General features: G+C 42.2%; 1 protein-coding gene across 1 annotated transcript in view; it reads left to right on the forward strand.

Annotated features, from left to right (window-relative positions):
* The window catches only part of Ubr1 (Ubr1 ubiquitin ligase), a 514,997-nt gene that overhangs the window by 213,603 nt on the left and 274,864 nt on the right, over positions 1-26,530 (forward strand). Inside the window, 3 exon segments of the mRNA XM_071669737.1 lie at positions 19,197-19,351; positions 22,587-22,863; positions 26,278-26,496. Coding sequence (XP_071525838.1) covers positions 19,197-19,351; positions 22,587-22,863; positions 26,278-26,496 — 651 coding nt within the window.

The raw sequence follows: 26,530 nt of genomic DNA on the forward strand, positions 1-26,530 counted from the left end.
CCTATTTTGCCAAAAGGCAGGGTCAGTGCATGATGCTCACCATGGAAAAACCTGAAGTGAGGAAGAATTAAAGTGTGACTCAAATGTTATGTGTGACAAGGAGAGATTGTATAGTTGTGGATAGATTGCCAGCAGTCCGTATGTAAGTGAGGCAGAAAGAAAAGACAGCTACCTGGCTAGAAATGCTGGTTGTCTACTCAGCTGTCTCTGACCATCCCCATAACCAGGCATTTAGTACTGGCAATATACCTCTTTGGTTGGTGGTTACCTACCGAATACTACTTCTGTCTGGGAATTAACACAGATTAATAACAAAACTGACATTAAATAGATTTGGGACATTATTTTGCTTGTTTTGAGGTAGGAGATTTTGCTGGTTTTAGGTAGAAGATATTGCTGGATGTTATTTGGACGCCATATTAACAAACACAAACACAATGGGTTGCAGGAATATTATATTAGCCAGTATATCCAAATCTCACAAGTACCACAGATCCACACATTGGTAGTAGCTGCAAACTGACCTACTGGCAGGAACTCAGTGCACTTCTCTGAGGACCCTTACCTATTCCATACACTAACCCTCGCTAAAGTTTTGGCACACTTCCTACTGCGCACACTTGCATGACAGCGAATTATGAGTGAATGAAAAGAGGGACCAGCAGAAGTAGGTTTCTTGCAGAATATATGGTGTTGGAGGAAGTTTGCTAGAAGCAGTGAGAAGTTTTTATCAAGGGTGTAAGGCAAGTGAATGAGAAGGAAGAGAGGAGAGTAATTGGTTCCCAGCGAAGGTCAGTGTGCAGCAGGGATGTGTGATTTCACCATGGTTGTTTAATATTTTTTATGGATGGGGTGGTTAGGGAGTTAAATGCATGAGTTTTGAAGGGGTGAGTATGTGGTCTGTTGGGATGAGAGGGCCTGGGAAGTGAGTCAGATGTTGCTCGCGGATGATACAGCTCAGGTGGCTGATTCAAGTGAGAAACTACAGAAATTGGTGACTAAGTTTGGAAAAGTGTGTGAAAGGAGAAAGTTGAGAGTAAATGTGACTATAAGCAAGGTCATTAGGTTCAGTAGGGTTAAGGGACAAGTCAATTGGGATGTAAGCTTGATTGGAGAAAAATTGGAGGAAGTGAAGTGCTTCAGATATCTGGGAATGGCCTTAGCAGCAAGTGGAAGCATGGAAGCGGAAGTGAGTCATAGGGTTGGGGAGGGGGCAAAGTTCTGTTAGCAATGAAGAATGTGGGGAAAGAGTTAGCATTATCTTGGAGAGCAAAAATGGGTAGCTCCAACAATATTACATGGTTGCGAGGCATGGGCTACGGATGGGTTTGTATGGAGAAGGGTGGATGTGTTGGAAATGAAATGCTTGAGGACGATATGTGGTGCGAGTTGGTTTGATTGAGTAAGTAATGAAAGGGTAAGAGAGATGTGTGGAAATAAGAAGTGTGGTTGAGAGAGCAGAAGACAGTGTGTTGAAATGGGTTGGACATGTGGAGAGAATGAGTGAGGAAAGATTGACAAACAAGATATATGTGTCAGAGGTGGAGGGAACGAGGAGAAGTGGGAGACCAAATTGGAGGTGGAAGGATGGAGTGAAAAAGATTTTGTGCAACCAGGGCTTGAACATACAGGAGGGTGAGACGCATGCAAGGATAGAATGAATTGGAACGATATGCTATGCTGTCATCGATGTGCTGTCAATGGACTGAACCTGGGCTGTGGTTTGGTACATTACACATGACAGCTAGAGTCTGAGTATGAACGATTGTCGTCTTTTTTGTCTTTTTTTTGGCGCTTTCTCGCTGAAGCAGGTTTTTTTTTTTTTTTTTTTGCTTTGTCGCTGTCTCCCGCGTTTGCGAGGTAGCGCAAGGAAACAGACAAAAGAAATGGCCCAACCCACCCCCATACACATGTGTATACATACGTCCACACACGCAAATATACATACCTACACAGCTTTCCATGGTTTACCCCAGACGCTTCACATGCCTTGATTCAATCCACTGACAGCACGTCAACCCCGGTATACCACATCGCTCTAATTCACTCTATTCCTTGCCCTCCTTTCACCCTCCTGCATGTTCAGGCCCCGATCACACAAAATCTTTTTCACTCCATCTTTCCACCCATAATTTGGTCTCCCTCTTCTCCTCGTTCCCTCCACCTCCGACGCATATATCCTCTTGGTCAATCTTTCCTCACTCATTCTCTCCATGTGACCAAACCATTTCAAAACACCCTCTTCTGCTCTCTCAACCACGCTCTTTTTATTTCCACACATCTCTCTTACCCTTACGTTACTTACTCGATCAAACCACCTCACATCACACATTGTCCTCAAACATCTCATTTTCAGCACATCCATCCTCCTGCGCACAACTCTATCCATAGCCCACGCCTCGCAACCATACAACATTTTTGGAACCACTATTCCTTCAAACATACCCATTTTTGCTTTCCGAGATAATGTTCTCGACTTCCACACATTCTTCAAGGCTCCCAGAATTTTCGCCCCCTCCCCCACCCTATGATCCACTTCCGCTTCCATGGTTCCATCCGCTGCCAGATCCACTCCCAGATATCTAAAACACTTCACTTCCTCCAGTTTTTCTCCATTCAAACTCACCTCCCAATTGACTTGACCCTCAACCCTACTGTACCTAATAACCTTGCTCTTATTCACATTTACTCTTAACTTTCTTCTTCCACACACTTTACCAAACTCAGTCACCAGCTTCTGCAGTTTCTCACATGAATCAGCCACCAGCGCTGTATCATCAGCGAACAACAACTGACTCACTTCCCAAGCTCTCTCATCCCCAACAGACTTCATACTTGCCCCTCTTTCCAAAACTCTTGCATTCACCTCCCTAACAACCCCATCCATAAACAAATTAAACAACCATGGAGACATCACACACCCCTGCCGCAAACCTACATTCACTGAGAACCAATCACTTTCCTCTCTTTCTACACGTACACATGCCTTACATCCTCGAGATATATATATATATATATTTTTTTCTTTCTTTTAAACTATTCGCCATTTCCCGCGTTAGCGAGGTAGCATTAAGAACAGAGGACTGGGCCTTTGAGGGAATACCCTCACCTGGCCCAATTCTCTGTTCCTTCTTTTGGAAAATTAAAAAAAAAAACGAGAGGGGAGGATTTCCAGCCCCCCGCTCCCTCCCCTTTTAGTCGCCCTCTACGACACGCAGGGAATACGTGGGAAGTATTCTTAATCCCCTATCCCCAGGGATATATATATATATATATATATATATATATATATATATATATATATATATATATATATATATACATGTATATACATACGTCCACACACGCAAATATACATACCTACACAGCTTTCCATGGTTTACCCCAGACGCTTCACATGCCTTGATTCAATCCACTGACAGCACGTCAACCCCGGTATACCACATCGCTCTAATTCACTCTATTCCTTGCCCTCCTTTCACCCTCCTGCATGTTCAGGCCCCGATCACACAAAATCTTTTTCACTCCATCTTTCCACCCATAATTTGGTCTCCCTCTTCTCCTCGTTCCCTCCACCTCCGACGCATATATCCTCTTGGTCAATCTTTCCTCACTCATTCTCTCCATGTGACCAAACCATTTCAAAACACCCTCTTCTGCTCTCTCAACCACGCTCTTTTTATTTCCACACATCTCTCTTACCCTTACGTTACTTACTCGATCAAACCACCTCACATCACACATTGTCCTCAAACATCTCATTTCCAGCACATCCATCCTCCTGCGCACAACTCTATCCATAGCCCACGCCTCGCAACCATACAACATTTTTGGAACCACTATTCCTTCAAACATACCCATTTTTGCTTTCCGAGATAATGTTCTCGACTTCCACACATTCTTCAAGGCTCCCAGAATTTTCGCCCCCTCCCCCACCCTATGATCCACTTCCGCTTCCATGGTTCCATCCGCTGCCAGATCCACTCCCAGATATCTAAAACACTTCACTTCCTCCAGTTTTTCTCCATTCAAACTCACCTCCCAATTGACTTGACCCTCAACCCTACTGTACCTAATAACCTTGCTCTTATTCACATTTACTCTTAACTTTCTTCTTCCACACACTTTACCAAACTCAGTCACCAGCTTCTGCAGTTTCTCACATGAATCAGCCACCAGCGCTGTATCATCAGCGAACAACAACTGACTCACTTCCCAAGCTCTCTCATCCCCAACAGACTTCATACTTGCCCCTCTTTCCAAAACTCTTGCATTCACCTCCCTAACAACCCCATCTATAAACAAATTAAACAACCATGGAGACATCACACACCCCTGCCGCAAACCTACATTCACTGAGAACCAGTCACTTTCCTCTCTTCCTACACGTACACATGCCTTACATCCTCGATAAAAACTTTTCACTGCTTCTAACAACTTGCCTCCCACACCATATATTCTTAATACCTTCCAGAGAGCATCTCTACCAACTCTATCATATGCCTTCTCCAGATCCATAAATGCTACATACAAATCCATTTGCTTTTCTAAGTATTTCTCACATACATTCTTCAAAGCAAACACCTGATCCACACATCCTCTACCACTTCTGAAACCACACTGCTCTTCCCCAGTCTGATGCTCTGTACATGCCTTCACCCTCTCAATCAATACCCTCCCATATAATTTACCAGGAATACTCGACAAACTTATACCTCTGTAATTTGAGCACTCACTCTTATCGCCTTTGCCTTTGTACAATGGCACTATGCACGCATTCTGCCAATCCTCAGGCACCTCACCATGAGTCATACATACATTAAATAACCTTACCAACCAGTCAACAATACAGTCACCCCCTTTTTTAATAAATTCCACTGCAATACCATCCAAACCTGCTGCCTTGCCGGCTTTCATCTTCCGCAAAGCTTTTACTACCTCTTCTCTGTTTACCAACTCATTTTCCCTAACCCTCTCACTTTGCACACCACCTCGACCAAAACACCCTATATCTGCCACTCTATCATCAAACACATTCAACAAACCTTCAAAATACTCACTCCATCTCCTTCTCACATCACCACTACTTGTTATCACCTCTCCATTTGCGCCCTTCACTGAAGTTCCCATTTGCTCCCTTGTCTTACGCACTTTATTTACCTCCTTCCAGAACATCTTTTTATTCTCCCTAAAATTTAATGATACTCTCTCACCCCAACTCTCATTTGCCCTTTTTTTCACCTCTTGCACCTTTCTCTCGACCTCCTGTCTCTTTCTTTTATACGTCTCCCACTGAATTGCATTTTTTCCGTGCAAAAATCGTCCAAATGCCTCTCTCTTCTCTTTCACTAATACTCTTACTTCTTCATCCCACCACTCACTACCCTTTCTAATCAACCCACCTCCCACTCTTCTCATGCCACAAGCATCTTTTGCGCAATCCATCACTGATTCCCTAAATACATCCCATTCCTTCCCCACTCCCCTTACTTCCATTGTTCTCACCTTTTTCCATTCTGTACTCAGTCTCTCCTGGTACTTCCTCACACAAGTCTCCTTCCCAAGCTCACTTACTCTCACCACCCTCTTCACCCCAACATTCACTCTTCTTTTCTGAAAACCCATACAAATCTTCACCTTAGCCTCCACAAGATAATGATCAGACATCCCTCCAGTTGCACCTCTCAGCACATTAACATCCAAAAGTCTCTCTTTCGCGCGCCTGTCAATTAACACGTAATCCAATAACGCTCTCTGGCCATCTCTCCTACTTACATAAGTATACTTATGTATATCTCGCTTTTTAAACCAGGTATTCCCAATCATCAGTCCTTTTTCAGCACATAAATCTACAAGCTCTTCACCATTTCCATTTACAACACTGAACACCCCATGTATACCAATTATTCCCTCAACTGCCACATTACTCATCTTTGCATTCAAATCACCCATCACTATAACCCGGTCTCGTGCATCAAAACCACTAACACATTCAGCTGCTCCCAAAACACTTGCCTCTCATGATCTTTCTTCTCATGCCCAGGTGCATATGCACCAATAATCACCCATCTCTCTCCATCAACTTTCAGTTTTACCCATATTAATCGAGAATTTACTTTCTTACATTCTATCACATACTCCCACAACTCCTGTTTCAGGAGTACTGCTACTCCTTCCCTTGCTCTTGTCCCCTCACTAACCCCTGACTTTACTCCCAAGACATTCCCAAACCACTCTTCCCCTTCACCCTTGAGCTTCGTTTCACTCAGAGCCAAAACATCCAGGTTCCTTTCCTCAAACATACTACCTATCTCTCCTTTTTTCACATCTTGGTTACATCCACACACATTTAGGCACCCCAATCTGAGCCTTCGAGGAGGATAGCTCTCCCCGCCTGACTCCTTCTTCTGTTTCCCATTTTCGAAAGTTAAAAAAGTACAAGGAGGGGAGGATTTCTGGCCCCCCGCTCCCGTCCCCTCTAGTCGCTTTCTACGACACACGAGGCATGTGTGGGAAGTATTCTTTCACCCCTATCCCCAGGGATAATATACATATATATATATACACATACACACACATACACACACACACGCACATATACACACACACACACATACATATATATACATATGAAAAATGTAAGAAACAATTTAGAAAACTGAAACTTCTAGCTTGAAATGAAAAGAAAAAAATGAATGTCACATAATGGTTCAACCTCTGGCTATGGAAAAAGGAAATGTTTATTTACACAAAAGTCAATAGTAGTTCTCATCAATTTAACCACTGTATCAATAAGCTTCAATGTCTAAGCTACATTTTTTTATATATATATATATATCTTTCTTTTTTCTTTTAAACTATCCGCCATTTCCCGCATTAGCGAGGTAGCGTTAAGAACAGAGGACTGGGCCTTTGTGGAATATCCTCACCTGGCCCCCCTCTGTTCCTTCTTTTGGAAAATTAAAAAAAAGAAAAAAAAAAAAAAACGAGAGGGGAGGATTTCCAGCCTCCTGCTCCCTCCCCTTTTAGTCGACTTCTACGACACGCAGGGAATACGTGGGAAGTATTCTTCATCCCCTATCCCCAGGGATAATATATATATATATATATATATATATATATATTTGTATGTAGCATTTATGGATCTGGAGAAGGCATATGATAGAGTTGATAGAGATGCTCTGTGGAAGGTATTAAGAATATATGGTGTGGGAGGCAAGTTGTTAGAAGCAGTGAAAAGTTTTTATCGAGGATGTAAGGCATGTGCATGAGTAGGAAGAGAGGAAAGTGATTGGTTCTCAGTGAATGTAGGTTTGCGGCAGGGGTGTGTGATGTCTCCATGGTTGTTTAATTTGTTTATGGATGGGGTTGTTAGGGAGGTGAATGCAAGAGTTTTGGAACGAGGGGCAAGTATGAAGTCTGTTGGGGATGAGAGAGCTTGGGAAGTGAGTCAATTGTAGTTCGCTGATGATACAGCGCTGGTGGCTGATTCATGTGAGAAACTGCAGAAGCTGGTGACTGAGTTTGGTAAAGTGTGTGAAAGAAGAAAGTTAAGAGTAAATGTGAATAAGAGCAAGGTTATTAGGTACAGTAGGGTTGAGGGTCAAGTCAATTGGGAGGTGAGTTTGAATGGAGAAAAACTGGAGGAAGTGAAGTGTTTTAGATATCTGGGAGTGGATCTGGCAGCGGATGGAACCATAGAAGCGGAAGTGGATCATAGGGTGGGGGAGGGGGCGAAAATCCTGGGAGCCTTGAAAAATGTGTGGAAGTCGAGAACATTATCTCGGAAAGCAAAAATGGGTATGTTTGAAGGAATAGTGTTTCCAACAATGTTGTATGGTTGCGAGGCGTGGGCTATGGATAGAGTTGTGCGCAGGAGGGTGGATATGCTGGAAATGAGATGTTTGAGGACAATGTGTGGTGTGAGGTTGTTTGATCGAGTAAGTAATGTAAGGGTAAGAGAGATATGTGGAAATAAAAAGAGTGTGGTTGAGAGAGCAGAAGAGGGTGTTTTGAAATGGTTTGGGCACATGGAGAGAATGAGTGAGGAAGGATTGAGCAAGAGGATATATGTGTCGGAGGTGGAGGGAACGAGGAGAAGTGGGAGACCAAATTGGAGGTGGAAAGATGGAGTGAAAAAGATTTTGAGTGATCGGGGCCTGAACATGCAGGAGGGTGAAAGGCGGGCAAGGAATAGAGTGAATTGGATCGATGTGATATACCGGGGTTGACGTGCTGTCAGTGGATTGAATCAGGGCATGTGAAGTATCTGGGGTAAACCATGGAAAGTTGTGTGGGGCCTGGATGTGGAAAGGGAGCTGTGGTTTCGGGCATTATTGCATGACAGCTAGAGACTGAATGTGAATGAATGAGGCCTTTGTTGTCTTTTCCTAACGCTACCTCGCACACATGAGGGGGAGGGGGATGGTTTTCCATGTGTGGCGAGGTGGCGATGGGAATGAATAAAGGCAGACAGTGTGAATTGTGTGCATGGGTATATATGTATGTGTCTCTGTGTGTATATATATATATCTGTGTACATTGAGATGTATAGGTATGTATATTTGTGTGTGTGGACGTGTGTGTAGATACATGTGTATGGGGGTGGGTTGGGCCATTTCTTTCGTCTGTTTCCTTGCGCTACCTCGCAAGCGCGGGAGACCGACAAAGCAAAATAAATAAAAATAAATGAATATATATATATATATATATATATATATATATATATATTTATTTATTTATTTTATTATACTTTGTCGCTGTCTCCCGCGTTTGCGAGGTAGCGCAAGGAAACAGACGAAAGAAATGGCCCAACCCCCCCCCAACATACGTCCACACACGCAATATACATACCTACACAGCTTTCCATGGTTTACCCCAGACGCTTCACATGCCTTGATTCAATCCACTGACAGCACGTCAACCCCGGTATACCACATCGCTCCAATTCACTCTATTCCTTGCCCTCCTTTCACCCTCCTGCATGTTCAGGCCCCGATCACACAAAATCTTTTTCACTCCATCTTTCCACCTCCAATTTGGTCTCCCTCTTCTCCTTGTTCCCTCCACCTCCGACACATGTATCCTCTTGGTCAATCTTTCCTCACTCATCCTCTCCATGTGCCCAAACCACTTCAAAATACCCTCTTCTGCTCTCTCAACCACGCTCTTTTTATTTCCACACATCTCTCTTACCCTTACGTTACTCACTTGATCAAACCACCTCACACCACACATTGTCCTCAAACATCTCATTTCCAGCACATCCATCCTCCTGCGCACAACTCTATCCATAGCCCACACCTCGCAACCATACAACATTGTTGGAACCACTATTCCTTCAAACATACCCATTTTTGCTTTCCGAGATAATGTTCTCGACTTCCACACATTCTTCAAGGCCCCCAGAATTTTCGCCCCCTCCCCCACCCTATGATCCACTTCCGCTTCCATGGTTCCATCCGCTGCCAGATCCACTCCCAGATATCTAAAACACTTCACTTCCTCCAGTTTTTCTCCATTCAAACTCACCTCCCAATTGACTTGACCCTCAACCCTACTGTACCTAATAACCTTGCTCTTATTCACATTTACTCTTAACTTTCATCTTCCACACACTTTACCAAACTCAGTCACCAGCCTCTGCAGTTTCTCACATGAATCAGCCACCAGCGCTGTATCATCAGTGAACAACAACTGACTCACTTCCCAAGCTCTCTCATCCCCAACAGACTTCATACTTGCCCCTCTTTCCAAAACTCTTGCATTTACCTCCCTAACAACCCCATCCATAAACAAATTAAACAACCATGGAGACATCACACACCCCTGCCGCAAACCTACATTCACTGAGAACCAATCACTTTCCTCTCTTCCTACACGTACACATGCCTTACATCCTCGATAAAAACTTTTCACTGCTTCTAACAACTTTCCTCCCACACCATATATTCTTAATACCTTCCACAGAGCATCTCTATCAACTCTATCATATGCCTTCTCCAGATCCATAAATGCTACATACAAATCCATTTGCTTTTCTAATATATGTGTGTATTTCGTCTGTTTCCTTGCGCTATCTCGCAAACGTGGGAGACAGCGACAAAGCAAAAAATATATATATATATATATATATATATATATATATATATATATATATATATATATATATATATTTTTTTTTTTTTTTTTTTTATATATATATATATATATATATATATATATATATATATATATATATATATATATATATACATATTTTGTATATATATATATTTTTTTTTTTTTTTTTTTTTTTTTTTTTTTTTTTTAATTTTCCAAAAGAAGGAACAGAGAATTCGGCCAGGTGAGGGTATTCCCTCAAAGGCCCAGTCCTCTGTTCTTAACGCTACCTCGCTAATGCGGGAAATGGCGAATAGTTTGAAAGAAAGAAAAAATATATATATGTATATATATATATATATATATATATATATATATATATATATATATATATATATATATATATATATATATTTTTTGCTTTGTCGCAAAGTGAATAAATAGATAAATATATATAGGGGAGAAAGAATACTTCCCACGTATTCCCTGCATGTCGTAGAAGGCGACTAAAAGGGAAGGGAGCGGGGGGCTGGAAATCCTCCCCTCTCATTTTTTTTTTAAATTTTCCAAAAGAAGGAACAGAGAAAGGGGCCATATGAGGATATTCCCTCAAAGGCCCAGTCCTCTGTTCTTAACGCTACCTCGCTAATGCGGGAAATGGCGAATAGTATGAAAAAAAAAAAAAAAAAAAAATATATATATATATATATATATTTTTTTTTTTTTTTTTTTTTTTTATTTATACTTTGTCGCTGTCTCCCGCGTTTGCGAAGTAGCGCAAGGAAACAGACGAAAGAAATGGCCCAACCCCCCCCCATACACATGTACATACACACGTCCACACACGCAAATATACATACCTACACAGCTTTCCATGGTTTACCCCAGACGCTTCACATGCCTGCTTCAATCCACTGACAGCACGTCAACCCCTGTATACCACATGACTCCAATTCACTCTATTTCTTGCCCTCCTTTCACCCTCCTGCATGTTCAGGCCCCGATCACACAAAATCTTTTTCACTCCATCTTTCCACCTCCAATTTGGTCTCCCTCTTCTCCTCGTTCCCTCCACCTCCGACACATATATCCTCTTGGTCAATCTCTCCTCACTCATTCTCTCCATGTGCCCAAACCATTTCAAAACACCCTCTTCTGCTCTCTCAACCACGCTCTTTTTATTTCCACACATCTCTCTTACCCTTACGTTACTTACTTGATCAAACCACCTCACACCACACATTGTCCTCAAACATCTCATTTCCAGCACATCCATCCTCCTGCGCACATCTCTATCCATAGCCCACGCCTCGCAACCATACAACATTGTTGGAACCACTATTCCCTCAAACATACCCATTTTTGCTTTCCGAGATAATGTTCTCGACTTCCACACATTTTTCAAGGCTCCCAGAATTTTCGCCCCCTCCCCCACCCTATGATCCACTTCCGCTTCCATGGTTCCATCCGCAGCCAGATCCACTCCCAGATATCTAAAACACTTCACTTCCTCCAGTTTTTCTCCATTCAAACTCACCTCCCAATTGACTTGACCCTCACCCCTACTGTACCTAATAACCTTGCTCTTATTCACATTTACTCTCAACTTTCTTCTTCCACACACTTTACCAAACTCAGTCACCAGCTTCTGCAGTTTCTCACATGAATCAGCCACCAGCGCTGTATCATCAGCGAACAACAACTGACTCACTTCCCAAGCTCTCTCATCCCCAACAGACTTCATACTTGCCCCTCTTTCCAGGACTCTTGCATTTACCTCCCTTACAACCCCATCCATAAACAAATTAAACAACCATGGAGACATCACACACCCCTGCCGCAAACCTACATTCACTGAGAACCAATCACTTTCCTCTCTTCCTACACGTACACATGCCTTACATCCTCGATAAAAACTTTTCACTGCTTCTAACAACTTGCCTCCCACACCATATATTCTTAATACCTTCCACAGAGCATCTCTATCAACTCTATCATATGCCTTCTCCAGATCCATAAATACTACATACAAATCCATTTGCTTTTCTAAGTATTTCTCACATACATTCTTCAAAGCAAACACCTGATCCACACATCCTCTACCACTTCTGAAACCACACTGCTCTTCCCCAATCTGATGCTCTGTACATGCCTTCATCCTCTCAATCAATACCCTCCCATATAATTTGCCAGGAATACTCAACAAACTTATACCTCTGTAATTTGAGCACTCACTCTTATCCCCTTTTCCTTTGTACAATGGCACTATGCACGCATTCCGCCAATCCTCAGGCACCTCACCATGAGTCATACATACATTAAATAACCTTACCAACCAGTCAGCAATACAGTCACCCCCTTTTTTAATAAATTCCACTGCAATACCATCCAAACCTGCTGCCTTGCCGGCTTTCATCTTCCGCAAAGCTTTTATTACCTCTTCTCTGTTTACCAACTCATTTTCCCTAGCCCTCGCACTTTGCACACCACCTCGACCAAAACACCCTATATATGCCACTCTATCATCAAACACATTCAACAAACCTTCAAAATACTCACTCCATCTCCTTCTCACATCACCACTACTTGTTATCACCTCCCCATTTGCGCCCTTCACTGAAGTTCCCATTTGCTCCCTTGTCTTACGCACTTTATTTACCTCCTTCCAGAACATCTTTTTATTCTCCCTAAAATTTAATGATACTAAAATTTATATATATATATATGTATATGGATGTTTTGGCTCTGAGTGAAACGAAGCTCAAGGGTAAAGGGGAAGAGTGGTTTAGGAATGTCTTGGGAGTAAAGTCAGGGGTTAGTGAGAGGACAAGAGCAAGGGAAGGAGTAATAGTACTCCTGAAACAGGAGTTGTGGGAGTATGTGATAGAATGTAAGAAAATAAATTCTCGATTAATATGGGTAAAACTGAAAGTTGATGGAGAGAGATGGGTATTTATTGGTGCATATGCACCTGGGCATGAGAAGAAAGATAATGAGAGGCAAGTGTTTTGGGAGCAGCTGAATGAGTGTGTTAGTGGTTTTGATGCATGAGACCGGGTTATAGTGATGGGTGATTTGAATGCAAAGATGAGTAATGTGGCAGTTGAGGGAATAATTGGTATACATGGGGTGTTCAGTGTTGTAAATGGAATTGGTGAAGAGCTTTTAGATTTATGTGCTGAAAAAGGACTGGTGATTGTGATACCTGGTTTAAAAGCAAGATATACATAAGTATACGTATGTAAGTAGGAGAGATGGCCAGAGAGCGTTATTGGATTACGTGTTAATTGACAGGCACGCGAAGGAGAGACTTTTGGATGTTAATGTGCTGAGAGGTGCAACTGGAAGGATGTCTGATCATTATCTTGTGGAGGCTAAGGTGAAAATTTGTATGGGTTTTCAGAAAAGAAGAGTGAATGTTGGGGTGAAGAGGGTGGTGAGAGTAAGTGAGCTTGGGAAGGAGACTTGTGTGAGGAAGTACCAGGAGAGAATGAGTACAGAATGGAAAAAGGTGAGAACAATGGAAGTACGGGGAGTAGGGGAGGAATGGGATGTATTTAGGGAAGCAGTGATGGCTTGCGCAAAAGATGCTTGTGGCATGAGAAGAGTGGGAGGTGGATTGATTAGAAAGGGTAGTGAGTGTTGGGATGAAGAAGTAAGATTATTAGTGAAAGAGAAGAGAGAAGCATTTGGATGATTTTTGCGGGGAAAAAGTGCAATTGAGTGGGAGATGTATGAAAGAAAGAGATAGGAGGGCAAGAGAAAGATGCAAGAGGTGAAAAAGAGGGCAAATGAGAGTTGGGGTGAGAGAGTATCATTAAATTTTAGGGAGAATAAAAAGATGTTCTGGAAGGAGGTAAATAAAGTGCGTAAGACAAGGGAGCAAATGGGAACTTCAGTGAAGGGTGCAAATGGGGAGGTGATAACAAGTAGTGGGGATGTGAGAAGGAGATGGAGTGAGTATTTTGAAGGTTTGTTGAATGTGTTTGGTGATAGAGTGGCAGATATAGGGTGTCTTGTTCGAGGTGGTGTGCAAAGTGAGAGGGTTAGGGAAAATGATTTGGTAAACAGAGAAGAGGTAGTAAAAGCTTTGCAGAAGATGAAAGCCAGCAAGGCAGCAGGTTTGGATGGTATTGCAGTGGAATTTATTAAAGAAGGGGGTGACTGTATTATTGACTGGTTGGTAAGGTTATTTAATGTATGTATGACTCATGGTGAGGTGCCTGAGGATTGGCGGAATGCGTGCATAGTGCCATTGTACAAAGGCAAAGGGGATAAGAGTGAGTGCTCAAATTACAGAGGTATAAGTTTGTTGAGTATTCTTGGTAAATTATATGGGAGGGTATCGAATGAGAGGGTGAAGGCATGTACCGAGCATCAGATTGGGGAAGAGCAGTGTGGTTTCAGAAGTGGTAGAGGATGTGTGGATCAGGTGTTTGCTTTGAAGAATGTATGTGAGAAATACTTAGAAAAGCAAATGGATTTGTATGTAGCATTTATGGATCTGGAGAAGGCATATGATAGAGTTGATAGAGATGTTCTGTGGAAGGTATTAAGGATATATGGTGTGGGAGGCAAGTTGTTAGAAGCAGTGAAAAGTTTTTATCGAGGATGTAAGGCATTTGTACGTGTAGGAAGAGAGGAAAGTGATTGGTTCTCAGTGAATGTAGGTTTGCGGCAGGGGTGTGCGATGTCTCCATGGTTGTTTAATTTGTTTATGGATGGGGTTGTTAGGGAGGTAAATGCAATAGTTTTGGAAAGAGGGGCAAGTATGAAGTCTGTTGGGGATGAGAGAGCTTGGGAAGTGAGTCAGTTGTTGTTCGCTGATGATACAGCGCTGGTGGCTGATTCATGTGAGAAACTGCAGAAGCTGGTGACTGAGTTTGGTAAAGTGTGTGAAAGAATTATAGTTAAGAGTAAATGTGAATAAGAGCAAGGCTATTAGTAATGGTACAGTAGGGTTGAGGGTCAAGTCAATTGGGAGGTAAGTTTGAATGGAGAAAAACTGGAGGAAGTAAAGTGTTTTAGATATCTGTGAGTGGATCTGGCAGCGGATGGAACCATGGAAGCGGAAGTGGATCATAGGGTGGGGGAGGGGGCGAAAATCCTGGGAGCCTTGAAGAATGTGTGGAAGCTGAGAACATTATCTCGGAAAGCAAAAATGGGTATGTTTGAAGGAATAGTGGTCCCAACAATGTTGTATGGTTGCGAGGCGTGGGCTATGGATAGAGTTGTGCGCAGGAGGATGGATGTGCTGGAAATGAGATGTTTGATGACAATGTGTGGTGTGAGGTGGTTGGATCGAGTAAGTAACATAAGGGTAAGAGAGATGTGTGGAAATAAAAAGAGCGTGGTTGAGAGAGCAGAAGAGGGTGTTTTGAAATGGTTTGGGCACATGGAGAGAATGAGTGAGGAAAGATTGACCAAGAGGATATATGTGTTGGAGGTGGAGGGAACGAGGAGAAGTGGGAGACCAAATTGGAGGTGGAAAGATGGAGTGAAAAAGATTTTGTATGATCGGGGCCTGAACATGCAGGAGGGTGAAAGGAGGGCAAGGAATAAAGTGAATTGGATCGATGTGGTATACCGGGGTTGACGTGCTGTCAGTGGATTGAATCAGGGCATGTGAAGCATCTGGGGTAAACCATGGAAAGCTGTGTAGGTATGTATATTTGCGTGTGTGGATGTATGTATATACATGTGTATGGGGGTGGGTTGGGCCATTTCTTTCGTCTGTTTCCTTGCGCTACCTCGCAAACGCGGGAGACCGACAAAGAAAAAAAAAATATATATATATTTATTATTATTTTGCTTTGCCGCTGTCTCCCGCGTTAGCGAGGTAGCGCAAGGAAACAGACGAAAGAAATGGGCCAAGCCACCCATGTACACATGTATATACATACACGTCCACACACGCAAATATACATATCTATACATCTCAATGAATACATATATATACACACACAGACATATATGTATATACACATGTTTATAATTCATACTGTCTGCCTTTATTTATTCCCATCGCCACCTCACCACACATGGAGTAACAACCCCCTCCCCCCTCATTTGTGTGAGGTAATGCTAGGAAAAGACAACAAAGGCCGTATTTGTTCACACTCAGTCTCTAGCTATCATGTGATAATGCGCCGAAACCACAGCTCCCTTTCCACATCCAGGCCTCACAGAACTTTCCATGGTTTACCCCAGACGCTTCCCATGCCCTAGCTCAATCCATTGACAGCACGTCTACCCCGGTATACCACATTGTTCCAATTCACTCTATTCCTTGCATGCCTTTCACCCTCCTGCATGTTCAGGCCCCGATCACTCAAAATCTTTTTCACTCCATCTTTCCACCTCCAATTTGGTCTCCCACTTCTCCTCGTTCCCTCCACCTCTGACACATATATCCTCTTGGTCAATCTTTCCTCACTCATTCTCTCCATGCGACCAAACCATTTCAAAACACCCTCTTCTGCTCTCTCAACCACACTCTTTTTATTTCAACACTTCTCTGTTACCCTTACATTACTTACTCGATCAATCCGCCTCACACCACATATTGTCCTCAAACATCTCATTTCCAGCACATCTACCCTCCTGCACACAATTCTATCCATAGCCCACACCTCGCAACCATACAACATTGTTGGAACCACTATTCTTTCAAACATGCCCATTTTTGCTTTCCCAGATAGTGTTCTCGACTTCCAAACATTCTTCAAGCTCCCAGAATTTTCGCCCCCTTCTCCACCGTATGATTCACTTCCACTTCCATGGTTCCATCCGCTGCCAGATCCACTCCCAGATATCTAAAACACTTTACTTCCTTCAGTTTTTCTCCGTTCAAACTTACCTCCCAATTGACTTGACCCTCAACCCTACTGTACCTAATAACCTTGCTCTTATTCACGTTTACTCTTAACTTTCTTCTTTCACACACTTTACCAAACTCAGTCACCAGCTTCTGTAGTTTCTCACATGAATCAGCCACCAGCGCTTTATCATCAGCGAACAACAACTGACTGACTTCACAAGCTCTCTCATCCACAACAGACTGCATACTTGCCCCTCTTTCCAAAACTCTTGCATTCACCTCCCTAACAACCCCATCCATAAACAAATTAAACAACCATGGAGACATCACACACCCCTGGCGCAAACCCACATTCACTGAGAACCAATCACTTTCCTCTCTTCCTACACGTACACATGCCTTACATCCACGATAAAAACTTTTCACTGCTTCTAACAACTTGCCTCCCACACAACATATTCTTGATACCTTCCACAGAGCATCTCTACCAACTCTATCATATAACTTCTCCAGATCCATAAATGCTACACACAAATCCATTTGCTTTTCTAAGTATTTCTCACATACATTCTTCAAAGCAAACACCTGATCCACACATCCTCTACCACTTCTGAAACCACACTGCTCTTCCCCAATCTGATACTCTGTACATGCCTTCACCCTCTCAATCAATACCCTCCCATATAATTTCCCAGGAATACTCAACAAACTTATACCTCTGTAATTTGAGCACTCACCTTTGTCCCCTTTGCCTTTGTACAATGGCACTATGCAAGCATTCCGCCAATCCTCAGGCACCTCACCCTGAATCATACATACATTAGATAACCTTACCAACCAGTCAACAATACAGTCACCCCCTTTTTTAATAAATTCCACTGCAATACCTTCCAAACCCACTGCCTTGCCGGCTTTCATCTTCCGCAAAGCTTTTACTACCGCTTCTTTGTTCATCAACTTATTCTCCCAAACCCTCTTACCACCTCGACCAAAACACTCTATATCTTCCACTTTATCATAATACACATTCAACAAACCTTCAAAATACTCACTTAATCTCCTTCTAACATCACCACTACTTGTTATCATCTCCCCATTAGCTCCCTTCACTGATGTTCCCATTTGTTCCCTTGTCTTACGCACTTTATTTACCTCCTTCCAAAACATCTTTTTATTCTCCCTAAAATTTAATGATTCTCACCCCAACTCTCATTTGCCCTCTTTTTCACCTCTTGCACCTTTCTCTTGATCTCCTGCCTCTTTCTTTTGTACAGCTCCCACTCATTTGCATTATTTCCCTCCAAAAACCGTCCAAATACCTCTCTCCTCTCTTTCACTGATGATCTTACTTCTTCATCCCACCACTCACTACCCTTTCTAATCTGCCCACCTCCCACTCTTCTCATGCCAGAAGCATCTTCTGCGCAAGCCATCATTGCTTCCCTATATACATCCCATTCCTCCCCCACTCCCCTTATGTCCTTTGTTCTCACCTTTTTCCATTTTGTACTCAGTCTCTCCAGATACTTCCTCACAGAAGTCTCCTTCCCAAGCTCACTCTCACCATTCTCTTCACCCCATCATTCTCTCTTCTTTTCTGAAAACCTCTACAAATCTTCACCTTCGCCTCCACAAGATAATGATCAGACATCCCTCCAGTTACACCTCTCAGCACATTAACATCCAAAAGTCTCTCTTTCGCGCGCCTATCAATTAACACGTAATTCAATAACCCTCTCTGGCCATCTCTCCTACTTACATATGTATAAATATGTATATCTCTCTTTTTAAACCAGGTATTCCCAGTCACCAGTCCTTTTTCAGCACATAAATCTACAAGCTCTTCACCATATCCATTTACAACACTGAACACCCCATGTACACCAATTATTCCTTCAACTGCCACATTACTCACTTTTGCATTGAAATCACCCATCACTATAACCCAGTCTCGTGCATCAAAACTGCTCCCAAAACACTTGCCTGTCATGAATTATCCCCATATTATTTTATATTCTTTCACTTGATGTGCATGTATGTTCATCTTGTTTAGCACTGCAAAAACTAATCAGGCTGTTGCCCTGTTAAAACTTCGTCTGTTTTGTAAACTAAATTCCAGTTATTTAATCTTTAGTGTTAGTGTGTTTTTATTGATATTTGAATGTAACCTTTTAAAGGACTATTGGGTTTCTATTGATTTTAGGTTACACATCTAAAATATGGTATTGCAATTTCATATTGGTGTAAATAGTGTATTGTCCTTTTCTTCCTAAAGGGAATGGATCCCATGGTACGTCAGGTGGGCACACATATGGAGTATGAACCTGAGTGGGAATCTGCCTTCAACCTTCATATTAAACTAGCTGCTGTTATCCCCCTTGTGATTGAATGGGCTGCATCAGATCGTATTGTGCTCATCAAAGCATATCGGTAAGAATATATTACACATTATTTGTTAATTGTACTTCAGACTTTTTAATTTCATACCCCTCCTCTGTTTTGGGACTTTCTTTAGTCGAGCAGTGTATTGAAAGATGTGTACAGTAGTATACATGGGTAATTGGAGTTGGGTGCCAGCTGGTAATGCTGGACTAAGCACTAACTGATAGGTGTACAGAGGAAGTTGTTGGATGTGAATGTGTTGAGAGAGGTGGTAGGTTGAATGTCTGATCATTCTCAAAGGAGGCATTCGTGAAAGTTTTTGGTAGGTAATGGAAAAGAGGAAGTAACATGTGTAACAGAAGAGGTGAAAGCAAGTAAACCTGGATATGGGCTTTATGTAGAGATGCCAAGAGATGCTGAGCTAAGAATGGCATCACTTCTTACTTGAGCAACCTTCCTCACCTCATATTATTCTCATGCATTTCATTTCCAATATGTCAACCCCCTCTTGTACTTTTTATCTAGGGCCCACCCCTTACATCCCTACATTACTGTTGAGACTGCTATACCATCTGACTTATCCCATCGTTACCTTCTTCCACACTTTCCTAACTGCCCAAAAATCCTTAACCCCTTCTCTTACTTCTGTTCCCATGGTCCCATGTGCTGCCATATCAAATTCTTGGTCCTAATCCTCCAGGTTCCCTCTATACACTTGACTTTCTTGCCTTATGATTCCTTTGCCTCCTCATTTGGGCTCTCACATTGTTCAGGAAGCTGGCCACTTCCATAAGGTGGAACCACAGATCATGAAGAGTAGTGACATTGCCTGTGTATTTAGGGAAAGTGCAGGGCAGTTGAGCAATTTATGAATAAAGCAAAGGCACTGGCAAGAACTAGAAGGTATTTGGGGATGTAGACATTAGAGAGAGAGAGTAGTGGGATGAAGTTAAGTCACTATGCAAGGAGAAATGATAGGTATATGGATTGTACATGCAGGGAAGGAATGTGAGTGATTGGAAAGCATACAGGGGAAAGTGATAAGAGGTCAAGGAAAATGTGCTGGGGCTGAAAAATGGTCAAATGAAGGATGAGTTGGGTGAGTGCTGGCAAACCTAAGAGAAAATTAGGAAATAGTCATAGAAAGATGAGGATATTGCTCTGAGAACAAATGGAAACACTGGAGATGAGAGCACATACAGAAGTTTTGATGGGCAGAGAGGAGGTATTTTGTAGGACTTTTGAATGCTTTATGCAATTGGATGATGGGTGTGTTTGGGACTAGATGTTATGTGGAAGAAGAGTCACTGATAACTTGGTTTAATGAAACAGGAGGAGTTTGGCAAAGCAGCTGGAGTAGTAGCTTGCTAAGAGCATCAGATTAGGGAGGGGGAATGTGGCTTTAGGAGTTGTAGATAGTTTAACTAGGTGTTTACTTTAAAAATTTTGTGTGAGAAATACTCAGAGAAAGAGAGGGACTTACATGTGGCAGTTATGAATCTGAAGAAAGTGTCATATGGCTTACAGAAAGGTTTGATTAAAGGTGCTACAATAGTTTGTTGTAGGAGGAAAGCTACTCTGTTCATTGAGGAGTTTTTTTGTGAGAGTAAGGCATGTGTATGAGTAGGAAGGAATGTAGTGATTCCAAGTGATAGTGGGTTTACTTCAAGGGTGTTTTGATTGTCACCATCACTATTTAGTTTCTTCATGGATGGATTGGTAAGGGAGGTACAAGAAAGGGTCTTGGAGATAGGGGCAGTTCCACAATGTGCTGTGAGTTGAGGTGCCTGGGAGGTGAGTCAGTTGGTGTTTGCAGATGACACTGCTGTTTGCCAACTTGAGAGAAAGGATGTAGAAACTGTTGTCTCAATTTGGCAATATATGAGAGGAGGAGGTTATATGAATAGAATAAGGTAATGAGAATTAGCAGGGGGTGAGACTGGTTAGCAAAGTGTGAATGTGAATGAGGACAACTTGAAGTAAGTGAAGATGCTTTAGAAATCTGTGAGTGTACATTGCATTGGATGGGACTGAACTGAATGGTTGTGTAAGAAAGGGTACAAACATCCTAGGTGCATTAGGGAGCATTTGAAAGGAGAGGTCACAGTTTATGAGAGTAAATATGGATATTATTGATGGTATAGTAGTCTTGATGTTTTATGGCTTTGTTTTTGGCCCCAAAAGCAAAAGAATGGAAGAGTATGAGACACTTGAGGATAATATGTGATATGAAGAGGGTTTGAGTGTGTGAGGAATGGCATTGTATGAGAGAGTTGCGGTTGCAAGTGAAGTGTGATTGAGAGAGCTGGTAAGGGCATGCTGAATTGGTTTGGATATATGGAGAGGATAAACGAAGAGAGATTGACTGAGAAGATATACTTGTCAAAAGTAAAGGGGATCAAGGGGTTAGGTGGAAGACTAAAATGCTAGAAGTAATAAGTGAAAGAGAGTTTGATTTGTTGGAAATTTCTTATTCAGGAGGGTGAGAGGCATGCATGGGAAAGTGAGAAATGGAGTGATATGGTACAAAAGGGATGACATCTTGTCAAAGGGCTGAACCAAGGCATATGACTTGTTTAGGGAAAAACCACAGAATTATCTTCTGGACTTTCCTGTAGGCACTCTTGGAAAGTAACACTTTAGTTAAGAAATTCCAATGAATCTGCATCCTCATCATCAAACAGAAAAGACTACAGCATCATCAAGCAGCAGTGTATGGCAAAGTATATGGTGTATATATGGAGTGATTGCAGTTCTTGAATAGTGTTCCATTGAGATTTTTTTACAGGTATTGAATAGGGTTTCACAGAGACTTCCTTACATCACCCAGGTGGATAGTGGAAAATTTCTTTTTGAATGTAGACAGTAGATAGATTTTTTTGGGTTGCCCTTTGGTGCTTGTGCTTCTCTTGGAGATTTAGGTTTCTTGTTCCTCATGTATGGTTAACTTTCTTCGGGTACTTTTTCATCATTATATTGTGATCAGTCACAGGCAGTCAATCTTCATAGTATTTTAGTAGGAATTACCTCATTTACTCTTATCTTAATTTTTTCCACTCTTAGTGTTTTTATCAGTTATTTCTTACATTTCTTGCATATGATGCACTTGGCTGCTGTTTCTGGTGATTGATATCTATTTTGAATACTGCTGGTGGAGATGAAATATTGATGTATTTAGAAATGTCAACCAAATTGCCTTGGGAAAATTCTAAATCAGCTCCTGTCCTTTAAATGTTGGAAAGGTAGTTGAAAGATATGATTATTTTTTCAAATTTTATTTCAGATTATTAATGAAGTCCCTTGGAGAATTAGGTACAGAAGCAACAAGGAGAAGATATGTCCGTGAACTTCTGGATTACTCTGTGTCATGCATAGAATATGATGTTTCCTCGGCTCCAGTATCAATCCATCTTCCTCTTTCTCGTCTGGTGGCAGGGCTAACACTACACCTGGACAGATATGGCCTGAATTACAATTCACCAGAGTTTTTGGTAAAGGGAAAGCCATCTCCTGAAGAGCTAATGGAACCAGTTCTTAGAACCCAAGTAATGATTGCTCAGGTACATTTGTTATAACCGTCTTTTTTTTCCCTCCTCCCATACCTAAGTGCTGACCAGTGATATAGCATTCTTTGTAGAAGCTATTATGAATTATTAGAACCCTTTCAGAGCTGTGTTTTATGATTGTGATATATATATATATATATATTTTTTTTTTTTTTTTTTGCTTTGTCGCTGTCTCCCGCGTTTGCGAGGTAGCGCAAGGAAACAGACGAAAGAAATGGCCCAACCCACCCCCGTACACATGCCTTGATTCAATCCACTGACAGCACGTCAACCCCGGTATACCACATCGCTCCAATTCACTCTATTCCTTGCCCTCCTTTCACCCTCCTGCATGTTCAGGCCCCGATCACACAAAATCTTTTTCACTCCATCTTTCCACCTCCAATTTGGTCTCCCTCTTCTCCTTGCTCCCTCCACCTCCAACACATATATCCTCTTGGTCAATCTTTCCTCACTCATCCTCTCCATGTGCCCAAACCACTTCAAAACACCCTCTTCTGCTCTCTCAACCATGCTCTTTTTATTTCCACACATCTCTCTTACCCTTACGTTACTCACTCGATCAAACCACCTCACACCACACATTGTCCTCAAACATCTCATTTCCAGCACATCCATCCTCCTGCGCACAACTCTATCCATAGCCCACGCCTCGCAACCATACAACATTGTTGGAACCACTATTCCTTCAAACATACCCATTTTTGCTTTCCGAGATAATGTTCTCGACTTCCACACATTCTTCAAGGCCCCCAGAATTTTCGCCCCCTCCCCCACCCTATGATCCACTTCCGCTTCCATGGTTCCATCCGCTGCCAGATCCACTCCCAGATATCTAAAACACTTCACTTCCTCCAGTTTTTCTCCGTTCAAACTCACCTCCCAATTGACTTGACCCTCAACCCTACTGTACCTAATAACCTTGCTCTTATTCACATTTACTCTTAACTTTCTTCTTTCACACACTTTACCAAACTCAGTCACCAGCTTCTGCAGTTTCTCACATGAATCAGCCACCAGCGCTGTATCATCAGCGAACAACAACTGACTCACTTCCCAAGCTCTCTCATCCCCAACAGACTTCATACTTGCCCCTCTTTCCAAAACTCTTGGATTTACCTCCCTAACAACCCCATCCATAAACAAATTAAACAACCATGGAGACATCACACACCCCTGCCGCAAACCTACATTCACTGAGAACCAATCACTTTCCTCTCTTCCTACACGTACACATGCCTTACATCCTCGATAAAAACTTTTCACTGCTTCTAACAACTTTCCTCCCACCCCATATATTCTTAATACCTTCCACAGAGCATCTCTATCAACTCTTATCATATGCCTTTATATATTTATATATTTATTGAGTGGGAGACGTATAAAAGAAAGAGACAGGAGGTCAAGAGAAAGGTGCAAGAGGTGAAAAAAAGGGCAAATGAGAGTTGGGGTGATAGAGTATCATTGAATTTTAGGGAGAATAAAAAGATGTTCTGGAAGGAGGTAAATAAAGTGCGTAAGACAAGGGAACAAATGGGAACTTCAGTGAAGGGCGCAAATGGGGAGGTGATAACAAGTAGTGGTGATGTGAGAAGGAGATGGAGTGAGTATTTTGAAGGTTTGTTGAATGTGTTTGATGATAGAGTGGCAGATATAGGGTGTTTTGGTCGAGGTGGTGTGCAAAGTGAGAGGGTTAGGGAAAATGAGTTGGTAAACAGAGAAGAGGTAGTAAAAGCTTTGCGGAAGATGAAAGCCGGCAAGGCAGCAGGTTTGGATGGTATTGCAGTGGAATTTATTAAAAAAGGGGGTGACTGTATTGTTGACTTGTTGGTAAGGTTATGTAATGTGTGTATGACTCATGGTGAGGTGCCTGAGGATTGGCGGAATGGGTGCATAGTGCCATTGTACAAAGGCAAAGGGGATAAGAGTGAGTGCTCAAATTACAGAGGTATAAGTTTGTTGAGTATTCCTGGCAAATTATATGGGAGGGTATTGATTGAGAGGGTGAAGACATGTACAGAGCATCATATTGGGGAAGAGCAGTGTGGTTTCAGAAGTGGTAGAGGATGTGTGGATCAGGTGTTTGCTTTGAAGAATGTATGTGAGAAATACTTAGAAAAGCAAATGGATTTGTATGTAGCATTTATGGATCTGGAGAAGGCATATGATAGAGTTGATAGAGATGCTCTGTGGAAGGTATTAAGAATATATGGTGTGGGAGGCAAGTTGTTAGAAGCAGTGAAAAGTTTTTATCGAGGATGTAAGGCATGTGTGCGTGTAGGAAGAGAGGAAAGTGATTGGTTCTCAGTGAATGTAGGTTTGCGGCAGGGGTGTGTGATGTCTCCATGGTTGTTTAATTTGTTTATGGATGGGGTTGTTAGGGAGGTGAATGCAAGAGTTTTGGAAAGAGGGGCAAGTATGAAGTCTGTTGGGGATGAGAGAGCTTGGGAAGTGAGTCAGTTGTTGTTCGCTGATGATACAGCGCTGGTGGCTGATTCATGTGAGAAACTGCAGAAGCTGGTGCCTGAGTTTGGTAAAGTGTGTGAAAGAAGAAAGTTAAGAGTAAATGTGAATAAGAGCAAGGTTATTAGGTACAGTAGGGTTGAGGATCAATTCAATTGGGAGGTGAGTTTGAATGGAGAAGTGTTTTAGATATCTGGGAGTGGATCTGGCAGCGGATGGAACCATGGAAGCGGAAGTGGATCATAGGGTGGGGGAGGGGACAAAAATTCTGGGAGCCTTGAAGAATGTGTGGAAGTCGAGAGCATTATCTCAGAAAGCAAAAATGGGTATGTTTGAAGGAATAGTGGTTCCAACAATGTTGTATGGTTGCGAGGCGTGGACTATGGATAGAGTTGTGCGCAGGAGGATGGATGTGCTGGAAATGAGATGTTTAAGGACAATGTGTGGTGTGAGGTGGTTTGATCGAGTAAGTAACGTAAGGGTAAGAGAGATGTGTGGAAATAAAAAGAGCGTGGTTGAGAGAGCAGAAGAGGGTGTTTTGAAATGGTTTGGTCACATGGAGAGAATGAGTGAGGAAAGATTGAGCAAGAGGATATATGTGTCGGAGGTGGAGGGAACGAGGAGAAGAGGGAGACCAAATTGGAGGTGGAAAGATGGAGTGAAAAAGATTTTGTGTGATCGGGGCCTGAACATGCAGGAGGGTGAAAGGAGGGCAAAGAATAGAGTGAATTGGAGCGATGTGGTATACCGGGGTTGACATGCTGTCAGTGGATTGAATCAAGGCATGTGTATGGGGTTGGGTTGGGCCATTTCTTTCGTCTGTTTCCTTGCGCTACCTCGCAAACGCAGGAGACAGCGACAAAGCAAAAAAAAAAAAAAAAAAAAAAAAAAATATTTATGTATACAGTTTAATCATGATATGTAATCAAAATTTATTTCTCTTAGGTCCATGCTGGGATGTGGCGACGGAATGGCTTCTCTCTCATTAATCAGATCTATTTCTATCACAATGTACGATGTAGGCAAGAGATGTTGGATCGTGATGTGATGCTTTTGCAGATAGCTGCTACCCTTATAGATTCCAACGAATTCTTAGTACATCTTTTAAATCGATTTAACCTGATGAATTGGGCACGAGATGACTATGAAATCATCTATCTTAGGGTAAGGTTTATGTATGTATTAATGATTTGGTATC

The sequence above is a fragment of the Panulirus ornatus genome, chromosome 14, assembly GCF_036320965.1.
Source record: "Panulirus ornatus isolate Po-2019 chromosome 14, ASM3632096v1, whole genome shotgun sequence".
NCBI lineage: Eukaryota > Metazoa > Arthropoda > Malacostraca > Decapoda > Palinuridae > Panulirus > Panulirus ornatus.